This window comes from Myodes glareolus, chromosome 2 (genome assembly GCF_982192425.1).
Source record: "Myodes glareolus chromosome 2, mMyoGla1.1, whole genome shotgun sequence".
NCBI lineage: Eukaryota > Metazoa > Chordata > Mammalia > Rodentia > Cricetidae > Myodes > Myodes glareolus.
The window spans coordinates 63125284-63137448 of record NC_142027.1 but is presented as its reverse complement, the minus strand read 5'-3'; the positions used below and the strand labels follow the sequence as shown (position 1 = coordinate 63137448).

At 37.6% G+C, this 12165-nt stretch overlaps 1 protein-coding gene and 1 non-coding gene across 8 annotated transcripts in view; one reads left to right on the top strand and one right to left on the bottom strand.

The window, feature by feature from the left end:
* Positions 1-12165, bottom strand: part of Senp7 (SUMO specific peptidase 7) — a 115532-nt gene that overhangs the window by 56567 nt on the left and 46800 nt on the right. For 3 of the 7 annotated variants that reach the window (XM_087900824.1, XM_087900813.1, XM_087900818.1), the window contains one exon: positions 8070-8267. The exons of the other annotated variants lie outside the window; for them this stretch is intronic. In XM_087900824.1, coding sequence (XP_087756950.1) covers positions 8070-8267 — 198 coding nt within the window. The remainder of the gene's footprint in view (positions 1-8069; positions 8268-12165) is intronic. 7 annotated transcript variants of the gene reach the window in all.
* Positions 7130-7259, top strand: LOC125413254 (small nucleolar RNA SNORA31). The gene has a single exon (XR_007235912.1). It is a non-coding gene; the product is annotated as a small nucleolar RNA SNORA31 (small nucleolar RNA).

The window sequence follows — 12165 nt, the reverse complement described above, 5'->3', positions numbered from 1 at the left end:
CTCATCTCTAACATGGGCAGAGTGTCTATCTTTGACAGTGACAATTAAACAAAACAGCAGACAAAACAATTAGCACAACTGCTAGCATATACACTCAAAGTAAATGGAAACGCAGTCGAATTTTCATATTATTGTAGTCTTGGTCAATGGTAATTTTGATAACTATTAGACTCTGCAACCTTGATAAAAATCCAACCTTTTGATAAGTGTAACTTACACATAGCAATGACTATGGTCATTTACTCAGTTCTTCAGAATTCACAGTCATCGTCCAATACCTTCTATCACCTATGGATAAAATCCACTTTGGACACCTTAAGAAAAAAAGGAGCTTTGTGTAATAGAATATAGACTATGGAATAAACTAAATTCATAGCAGCTAAACTGTCTTTGGGATTACAACTTTATAAATTAGTACTATCACTATTATTCAGAGCTACCTTATATTTCAAGAAGTTCAGAAGTTTTACAACCAATCTCAGCCTGGAACAAAGGAATGAAAGTTGTCATGCCATACGCTATATTCAATTTGTGTTCCTGAATATGTAAACAGTATTAGTAAGTAATATGAGACAACAATTATTACACTTCAGAAAATAAAAGAAAATAGAGAAAACCGAAGCAGAAACGAATATTGAGAAACAAGTAAGAAGTGTGTTAAGAAAGCTGTGCCAGCTTCTGATGACCCCACGGCAGACATATCCTCGTGACTGCTACTGCATAGCTTAAGTATAGCAAGGTAACTATGAGGTTCAAATATTTACCAAACACAGGAAGACATTAAAAAACTAATGATATATTAATATGCAAGTCATTTCAACAGCCATTTTTTAAAAAATAAAATCCATTGACCTGCTAATATAGTTGCAATATAATAAAAACTTACATGGTTAATCCAATTTCATTTTTCTTTAATTTACATTCATATCATCCTAAAAGTGTAGTATGTGACATTTTTAATAAGGACATCATAATCTCATCTCTCAGGTGACATAATTCAAACTATACCTTCTAAATCAGCATCTTAAAGTATATAAGAATTATTAGTTTTTTCTTCTATTTTCTTCTAAAACATTATTTACTATTATATATGTGTGTGCACATACCAGAGCATGGGTATGTGGGTCAGAGGACAGCTTTCGGGAATTAGTTCCAGTCTTCTGCTGTGAATTACAGATATTAAACTCAGGTTGTCAAGCTTGCACACCGAGTGCTTTTACCCAATGGCCACCTACCTCACTGGTCTGTAACTTTAGGAGATTCCCAGATCTCCTTCTCTCCCCCTCCCTCTCTCTCTCTCTATATGTGTGTGTGTGTGTGTGTGTGTGTGTGTGTGTGTGTGTGTATCTTTTTCTCTCTTGGGGAGCGTAGGGGGTGTGTGGGTGTGAGTGTGGGCATGGGTGTAGGTATATGTGTGTGTTCATGTACAGGTGAATACATGTTGGGTGAGAATGTGTGCATATGTGTACAAGTGTGTGCATGTGAGGACAGAGCACATACTGTTCCTCCGGAGCTGTACACAGTATTTTTTTGTACAAAATCCCTTGCTTGGGACCTAGGGTTTGCCAATTAGGCCAGGCTGGCTGGCCAGTGAGCCCCAGTGCTCCTCCTATTTCTGTCTGGCCAGTGCTAAGACTGGAAACACACACCACTACATTCTGCTTTTTACACGGGTGCTGGGATCAAAATCAGGTCCTCACACGGCAGACACTAAGCTATAGACCTAACCCCAAGAGACACAGATTTCTTTTTCCTTTTGCAAAGCTAATTTTTAAGTGAATAAATTATCACACAATTAGAATATTACTGACCTAAAAAATCATAAGGTAATCACAGTATTTGGAATATATTGCACTTTTTGTTTCAAATATATAATTTAAAAAAATAATAAATATATAATTTAGATACATTCCAAGTATCAGTAACTCTCTTTAAAAGAATATGAATATATTATGTCCTATATTTCCCTAATAATCTCTGCTGGTCATAAATAAAAGTAGGACTAAGTTCCTCCTCTGTGTGTGTCCCACTTAGCTCCTGCTGATCAAGGCTAATAAACACTTACAAATTCTCAACCAGGAAAACAGATGCGAATCACATGTGGAAATAAGCTCCACAGAAAAGTGTCTTGTCTTTCAGAAAGAGTCAAACACATCAGAAGAATCATTAATTTTAAACACATGTTTTCTATTTGTCCCATTAGTCTTATCCAGGAATCAAAAGGTCAAACTGCCCTTACATAAAAGACAAAGTATGGGGCTGGGACTGGAGAGATGGCTCAGTGGTTAAGAGCACTGAATGTTCTTCCAGAGGACCCAGGTTTCAATTCCCAGCACCCACATGGCAGCTCACAACTGTCCGTAACTCCAAGATCTGACGCCCTCACATAGGCATATATGCATGCAAAACACCAATGCACATGAAAAAAATAAATATACTCTTTTAAAAAATATACTTGATTCACTGTCGATAGATGCCAGAATGAAAGCAAAATTTCTACCAAAATATCATTTCTGTAAATGAATACATAATTTTTGCTTATTTAAAAGTTAAACTTTAGAACAAAATTTAAAAGCAAAAGTAATTTTATCTTTCTATTTTTCTGAAATAATATGTCCTAGTAGGGTAAAACTGAAAATAAGGCAAAAGGCCTCATGTCAAACTTCAGGCTGACTGAAGGAGACACAAACCTTCTGCTGAAACAGTAAGAACACATTTATCCAAAGTCGTACCCAAAAGAGTTCTCCAATTTCTTTATTTGATGCTTGTAATCTCTTTTCCTGGTTGTCATCAAAATTACAAAGCCAAAAATTCATTCTGATGAAGAAAAATATGTATCAATAAAGTTTTGAAAATATATCTCAGGTAAGATGTAATTGTTTTTTTATTCAGCAAATATTTATCATTTAGTATATGCCTAGTATTGCACTAGGAAAAAAATAAAATGTAATGAAGTCTCATAAAGTTTACTGCCAAGGACACAAAGAAGCTAAAAAATCAAAGTCTGAGTGCACCGATGAACAGGCTACCAAGCAGGATGAAAAGGTGGGAGTCAAAGACACATGAACTCAGTGTTCAGAACCAGCAGAGATAACTAAAAATGAAAGAGGAGATTGTTTACAGATTTTAAAAAAGGAAGAAAATATATGAAAGGGCATTCAGTAAGATATCAACAGTTCCTCAGCAACAACCAAACATGGAGGAGCCACAGCCAAAATGCCACACTACAACTTTACCTTGACGGTTACATGTATCTGCAGAAAGATATAAACCAGTGAGTAACAAGGAAGTCTGACTCTTAAATTAATAGAAGGAATGACTTGATAAGAAAAAGTATGTATGCCCAGAAAGCTCAAACAAGTTACTATCATAATAATAAAGACCCAACATTATTAAGGCTTAGACTGGAGCGCTGGAAATAAACATGACACATTATATCAATATAGATTTATTTTGAAATCAAAATCACTAGACATAGTAAATGATGGGATGTAAGGGATGAAAAAAGTGGGGGTGGGGAGTTAAGGGCCATTCCCAAACTCTAATTTGTAGAACTGGGTATGGGTGTGCCATTCTCTCAGACAGCAAAGTGACACAAATATAAGAATGAGTTAAGAATAGATTACGTTTGTAGTTTGGAATAAGTCTGAGTTTAGTTGACTTAGACCTTAGCAAAAGAGAACTGGAATAGTGAAGCATGATTAATTAAAAACTCAGGGTCAGAAATTGGGGTTCAACCTGAAGATCCGAAAAGCAAAACAGCCAGCCACTGGCTCTTACCTCGACCTCAGTCCAAAAATGGCGATCCTGCCTCCAGGAATCTCAGAATGAGACTGTGTCTGAGAGCTGTCTTCCCCCTTCTTATATTCCTCTCTAGGGCTGGGACTAAAGGCGTGTGCCATTATGGCTACTGAGATTAAAGGTGCGTGTTACTATAATCTGGTCTGTAAGGCTGACCAGTGGGACTGTTTTACTCTCAGATCTTCAGGCAGTCTTTATTTATGAAAATACAGTTGAAATGCCACTATAGATAGCTGGATGCCAGGAACTGAACTGGAGAGGGAAGGAAAAGAGGGAGAGAGCTAGAGTCTTAAAAGAACTCGTTACACTGAGGCTTCAGGAACACATCATTTAGTTGGTAACAATTCTTAGGAAAAACTATACTTCAGAAAGAAAGGAACACAACACAGTTGTGGGAAAGTATGGGGGTAGAGGGGACTAATGATTTTGTTGTCATTTAGAGGAAAATTGAAGCTTTCTTCCAAAACAGTCAGAAATACCATTAAAGTCATTCTTCAAATTACGTATCAGCACTGTTAAGAGATTACTTTTCCAATATTTCAAAAGATTAATATTAGAAATCAAAACACTAAGACTAAACCAATTTAAATTTATATAGAACTATTTTGTATCCTATTTTTAAAAGTTAAATTTCTATCAAATATGATTTATTAGGACAGTCTCAGTAAAGATTTCATGATTTTATCCTTTAAAAGAATTTCATTTTAAATTTACTATGCTATTATTTTATGCATATGAATGTTTTGCCTGCCTGTATGGCTGTGCAACCTGTCCATGCACAGTGTTCACTTAAGCCAGAAGAGGGCAACAGGTACCCTGGAACTGGAGTGACAATTATAAGCCACTACATGGCTGAGGATCCAAAGCAGGGCCTCTGAAAGAGTAGCCAGTGCTCTTAATTACTGAGCCATCTTTCCAGCACCAAATGTTCTTTTTTTAATGTGTGTGTGTGTGTGTGTGTGTGTGTGTGTGTGTGTGTGTGTGTGTGTGTACAAGAGAGAGGAGAGAGTTATGCTTAGAGGTTTTAAGAAAGTATCATTTTTATTTTTAAAACTAACTGTTTAAATGTGCCTCGCCCTTTCAGAAGGGGGGGGTTATGTGGAGGGAATAGGGGGAGCGGAGGGAGTAGAAACTTCGATTGGTATGTATAATGAAAAAGATTATTTTCTTTTTTAAAAAAAAATTAAATAAAAAAAACTAACTGCTTAAAGTTAGTAGTTTTATCTTTATTGTAGCTTAAAGTATTTGCTATCATCCAGATTGACAGACCATAGTGGCAGACAGATCTTTGTGAGTTCAAGACCACCCTGATCTCTATAGTTCCAGGCCAGCCACAGTTACAAAGTGAGGACATAATGAGAACCTGTCTCCAAATAGAAAGAGAGAGAATTCCAGATTCTAGACGATAATATCAAAGCATTACCATGGCAAGGGGTAAACTATTCTGATTCTAAAAAATGTGCCAACCCTAAAAGGTATTAATTTAAGAGCTAAAACTGTAAATGGAAATATAAAGTATTATATTGTAGATTATAAACTCCCACTAATTCCTACTTTTTAGCACCAAACCCTATACACAATTTAAAAAAAAAAATAGGAGACTGGAGATACAGCTCAGTGGTTAAGAGACCTTGCTGCTCTTGTAGATAGCTAGAGTTAGTTCCCAGGGCCCTCATGGAGGATCACACTATCTGTAACTCCACCTCCAGGAGAGCCAACATTTTCTTCAGATGGCTGTGGGTATATGTACATACAGACAAATAAAAATGTTTTTTTCAAAATACAGTTTTGTCTTGTTACTTTTAAAAATTAAGCTGAATATTTATTATTTAAAATATGGAAGTTATATTTTAATATCATTTCTTACACCAAATCAATGTGTGTAAAATATGAGGCTGCTCACAAAACCAAAAGTAGTGAGGATCCAGATTAAATTATATTTAAAATATATGCTAAAATTTAGAACACAAAAAAATAAAAAGGGCTCACAGTGGTGAAAGAGCTCTAGAAAGGAGCAGGAGAAGGAGCTCCTTCTAGAGAAGGAGCAGAGCACAGGGCCATGCTCCGGGGGGTGGGGGGGAGATGGGGAAAATGGAGGAACTGGAACCAACACGGCGGAAGGACAGCAATACAGAAAAGGTAAGGGAGGTAGACAATACTATGGATGTTTGGAAAAGCCACAGGGAAACATATTGTTTGATGGTTAATCAAAATTATGTGTATGTAAGTATATAGAGAGATAATATCCAGACAGAAAAGTAGGTAGGTAGATAGATAGATAGATACATAGATAGATAGATAGATAGATAGATAGATAGATAGATAGATAGATAGATAGATAGATGATAGTAACTAAAGAAAGTTATACCACTTGAGGTGATAATGTTCCCCCCAAGAGCCATAGACTAACTAACAAAAGATCCAGTACTGGCATGGAAAACTTTCTTCAAACTGTTGACCAAGAGAGTCCAAGAGACTTCAAAACAATATAGGCTATTGCCATTGCCCTGGCTGCCTTCCAGAACTTGAAGGTAAGACCCTATTGCTGAAGACACCATGCACCAGGATCTGACCTGGAAGCCTTCTCCCTGAAGACTAGTCTCACAGCAACTGAAGCGCTGTGCTGTCTGTCAAGGGAGAGAAGCAATAGTCTTACCCAGCCGTAAAGCCTGTGAACCACAACAGTGGCCAGCACTGCAAGGTTTCCCCAAGGATCCAACAGTGGCATTTTATCTTGGAGTAAACAACAGCACCCAAATTGGACTCTTATTTAATAAGATGGAATTCATGTCTGCTACCTCAAACCTAGGCAACTAGGCTAGTTAAGTCATAGAACCTAGAGAACAGAATCTACTACTGACTCTTCCCACAGATTAGTAGAATTTCTAACTGCCTCCTTAATCCTTATCTTTACAGCCTTATAGATGAGTGTAGTTCTTATTCCTCATCGGAGAAGCTTCTTTTTGCAGCAGACACAGGTCATTATGGAAAGCTAAAACTGATCAAAATGCAGAGAACAACTGAGCACCAAGTACCCAGCCACACCTGGTACATGTACAACACAACCCCTACACCTAAGGCTCAAGGAACATCACATTGAAGAAACAGAAAGGCTCTAGGAGACAGAGGATCAGAACTTCTGCTGCAAGATAGCATTTTCTATATATAACAGCGAAGCTGCACTAGTGCAATCTCAACAATATGGCTGCCTAAACTGAACCTGAACAGGGTTCCCACCCCTAGATGAAGAGGAGCTACAGGCAATTAATGACTGCCAACAGAGGGAGAATTTATCTTCCTCAGGATCCACAAAGTGGTCACCCCTAAAAGATATCCATACGAGCACACAAAAAGAACTTGGCTGGTTCTTCTGGTTTGCACTAGGATGCCAAAGAAAATGCTCTCCGCGCTTCCTGTCTGTCAGTGTGGCAATCCAGGTTGATTTGGAGAGTGCATGTGAAAAGAAAAAGAAAAGAAAGAAAGAAGAAAAAAAAAGAACTTGGCAAGTCATATTTATATATGTATCCATAAATAAATATGTATGTATGTATGTGTATATGTATGTATGTATACAATAATAATCATAGAAAAAGAAGACATAAACTTGAGAGAGAGTAGGTAGAACCTGAATGTGTTTGAAGGGTATAAAAAGAGTGGAGAAAAGATGCAAACACAGTATACATGTGAACTTTTAATAAAAGGTTTTTAAAGTAACAGGTAAAACCTGCCTCAAAGTGATGTGCCAGACTTTGTTGACTCCCCTCTCTGAGGAGTGGATGGGGAGTAGGGTGGGGGAAAGGTGGGGGAAGTGGGAGAAGTAGAGGGAGTAGGAACTGAAACTGGAATGTAAAATGAGAAAAGATTGTTTTCAAAAAAATTTTAAATTAAACTTTTAAAAAATTTACATAAAGTAAAGGGTAAAAAATAAAGATATATATGCAAACAAACATGAATATGCACATATATTCAAATATGTATACATGTTATCTTTTATATAATAAATTCCTATAATACATACATTAATCATAAAGCAGATAAGTTAAATGGAATAAGAAACCTTTTTGAATACCTTGTCAATCCCTTTAGTAAAGTACAGAACCATCATTTAGCTAAAAAACGGGGTGGAAAACTAAGGCTTGTTCTAGAGTAGAGCGTACTCGTAAGCATCAATCTTCAACATCATTTCCAACAACCTTGTTTTCAAGAATATTGAATTTATACTATTTCATATGGAGTAAATTGAACAAAATCAATACCAAGTAACATACCTTTCAGATAAATTAAGGCTTTGGTGAAGAGGGTCTAATTTCTGACATGTCTCTACGCTGTCAACAGATGTCGAAGGCAATGACTCTGATTGCACCTTGCTGGTATCACATAAATTAGCATCATTTCTAGGTAGGGTCTTTCTGAATTTTCGTCCTAAGTCCGTCCACAGAACATTCGTCAACATAACTCTGAGATGCCTGTTATATACATAAATAATTAATATATATGGTTCTAAATGTTGTATAATACATGAATTTATTACAAACTATAACAAGTATCTCCTAGAATTCTGAATTTCAGTATTTTATGAAATGTAAATACTTATAAACATTATAAGTAAAAAACAAATGTCTAGCCATTCTCACTGACACATTATGAAGTAAAGCCTACTTCACTTACATTGGGATTTTCTTCAGAATTGGATCAGACACCTATAATCATCTTCACAGATCTGTGCAGCTTTGGATTCCTAGCCACTCACCTATGCTTTTCCAGTTAGTGGAAGGTGGATGTGCATCTGCAGATCTCATCACACAGGCAACCACTTTCTGAATTACGTGTGTTTTTGCTGTAGCATGCAGCAATTTAGAAAATACATTAAAACTAAGAGGAAATGATACTCTTACTTCATCTCTAACATAGATAAATAAAACATCTGTATTTAATGATAACTGTGAGGATCTCTGGAAACACTAGGACTGGCAAAGAATGATCTTCTTAAGGCAAGAAGGAAATCAGGCTCAATGCAACTTAGCCAGTGTTGGTTCAAAATTCTAGATTCTGACTTCATGCAGTTTATTTTAGCCATATTTAAGCAGAGAACAATTTAGAGGAAAAAAGTCTCCTGCTGATAATTAACCAAATCCTATTAAGACAAGCTTACAGTGACACTCTTTGCAAAGCACATACAGGCTCTTCGGCAAAGATGGGTTCTGTTGACTCAGAAACGATGCTCAAGATAAGGGTCTATGAAGCCCGGCAGTGGTGGTACACACCTTTCATCCCAGCAATTGTGAGGCAGAGGCAGTGAATCTCTGTGAGTTCGAGACCACCCTCGTCTGCAAAGTGAGTTACAGTACAGCTAAAGATAAACAGAGAAACCCTGTCTAGAAAAACAAAAATAAACAACAAAAAAAAATCTGGCTAAGGGTCTATGTAGAATGACTGTGGCAAGCACGATAGCCTAGGGGATTTAGGTGAAGCATGGCCCTACAGAGAGCAAAAAAATCACTAAGTTATAAAGTACACCCATTCCCAGCATTCTAGGTGGAAAGCAGGTAAACACGCCTTTCCTTTGAAGAGACAAGTCTGCGTGTTTAACCTTCCTGGTTTCCCTGGTGCTTACCTGTGAGTACAGGGACCTAATGTTTTCAACAAATAACATCAATAGACAGCCTGATAAATGTGAGCAATTTCCAATTTTTGCTTCATCACATTTGTTCATTTATTCATTTTATATGTTGCTGACAATATCTAAAAACTATGTTCAGTCCTCATATCACAGAATAGTTTTTGCAGGAACATAAACAGACTACACAGGCTTCAAACAATGTCAGATGAGGAATAGCTGAAATGTTAATCACAAGTCTAAAGTTAAATCAGAAGTCTATTTGATGCCATAGGAAGCACTTTTAGACATCTTTTCATTATTTAACAAATACAGTAATATTAAAAAACAGAAAACAAAATGCTCACATATTTTCATAATAATACAGGAAATTTCCAAATGAATTTTTAAAATGTTCTTAGCAGCTATTTGGGGACAGACAGAGCACCAGACAACCTAAAAGGAAGAAGGTCCAAATCCTAGGAGAACTTTCATGGAAACATGGTAACTAAGAAAAACAAATTAAGGTATAGAGAAAACAGAAATGAGTTGATACCTCTTTAAATCAGTAATAGTATGTTCAACCAATATTTACGGAACATTTAACAAACTAATTATGCTAGTAGGATTTAAAGACACATCAGCAAACAAAATGGTTCTTGTTCAAACCATCATTTAAACTAACTGAGAAGAAATAGGAAGTGATACTGTCATTTCCTCTGAACCAAGTCAAGAAGGGTTTTGTTATGACGATGCCTGTTACAAGTCTGGACATTAATATCCCACACAAGCTCATGTGTCCAAACACCTACATATGTTCTTCAAGGCTGTAGAACCTGTCAGTCCCCGTGGGTCACTAGGAATTGGTTTTAAAGGTTACAGTCTGGTCCTGCTTTTCATCCCTGCTCTTTGCTTCTTGGTTCAGCAGCTTTGTGAACAAACCTGGCAGCTACCATGTAGCTGTTCCCTCATTCCTGTCCCACCAAGATGGACTAAACTCTGAAAGCTGGAGCTGAAAATAAACCTTTCCTGCCTTAAATTGTTAATAACCTTTAAGTTAAAGTGTTAAAGAATGCAAGGCACTCTACCAAAAAAAAAAAAATGGACAGAAGCTAAAAAACAGAAAAAAAATAAGAAAACATAAATGTTCTAGTATGAGTATTGCCTGCTCAAGGAAATAAAAAAAACAAAATTTATTAATTTGTTTTAGCTCCCAGCTGCAGTTTCTTCTCCCTCTCCTCCCAGTTCCTCTCCCCCCCATTCTGCCTTCGGTTCCCACGCCCCAATCCACTCCCCTCCATTACTGTTTAAGAAAGGGCAGATCTCCCGTAAGTATCAACATATCAAGTTGCAATAAAACTAAACACCTCCCTATGTATTAAGGCTGGGCAAGGTGACCCACAATGACAAACAGGATCCCAAAAGCCAGTAAAACAGTCGGAGCCAACCCCTGTTCCCGCTGTTAGGGGTCCCACAAGAGGGCCAAGCTACACAACTGTAACATATATACAGAGTGTCTAGGTGAGACCCATGGAGACTCCCTGGTTGTCAGTTCAGTGTCTGTGAGCCCCTATGAGCCCAGGTTAGCTGATTCTCTGAGTTTTCTTGTTGTGTCTTTGACCCCTCTGGCTCCTACAATCCTTTCTCCTCACTCTTCTGCAGGATTCCCCAAACCCTAACTAATGTTTGGCTGTGGGTCTCATCTGTTTCCATCAGTTGCTGGATAATGCCTCTCTGGTGACAGAAATTACATTATTTATCCAAATGTCTAGAGTGAAAGGAACCATGTATGACCAGAGTAAGACTGTGTAATTAGTATATGGTGGACTGTATGAAGGAGGTAAGGGGTTTTTTATCTGTATTTTATGTGCATTGGTATTTTGCCCACATGTATGTCAGTGTGAGGGTATTGGATCCCCTGAAACAGGAGTTGCAGGCAGTTGTTGAGTTTCCATGTGGGTGCTGGGAACTGAACCTGGGAACTATGGAAGAGCAGCCAGTGCCACCTATCCATCTCTCCAGCCCCAGGAGATTTTATGTCAATAAGAACTCTGTAAGGAACTGAGCTAAAGACCTCATGTTACATTTTGGCAAGAATCTGCTGCATTTTGTCTATGTCCTGAAACCTTGAATAGGAATGAATTTAAAGTGATGTATTAATTCTGCTTGGCAGCAGAAATTTCAACATAAGTCAGCATGAGAACTGTGGTGTGATTACTACCGACTATTCATAGTTAAGTCTATTAATGAGAGCAACAGATAGAGCAGAAAGATATGGAAAATGTGTTGCTGGTGGGAAAAGGAATGCATATCAGGTTACAGACAAGGCTGCTGAGAAAGCAGCTGTACAGGTGTTAAAGCTGAGCAGCACCACGATAGATAGATAGATAGATAGATAGATAGATAGATAGATAGATAGATAGATAGATAGATAGATCGATCGATCGATCGATCGATCGATCTAGCACTCTGTATAGGAAAGGAACCAGGAGGGCAAGAGTCCACCTATGGAAAACTCCAGGGAAATGCAAACTCATTCTAAAGAAGGGAGCCTAAACTAAAAATGCCACTCTTGCTCAAAAACAGCTGCCATGGGAAGTATACATCAACCCCAGCCCTGTGTCCACACACAAAGGCTAACTCAACTATGGTCCACGGCTTTCAAGTCCCATCTCAAACTGGCAGCACTGTCCACTTATACGGCTATTGCAGGCATGCAAGATGTAAGATGGCCGGATCCCTGTAAGGAGACCCTGAGAAGCCACTGA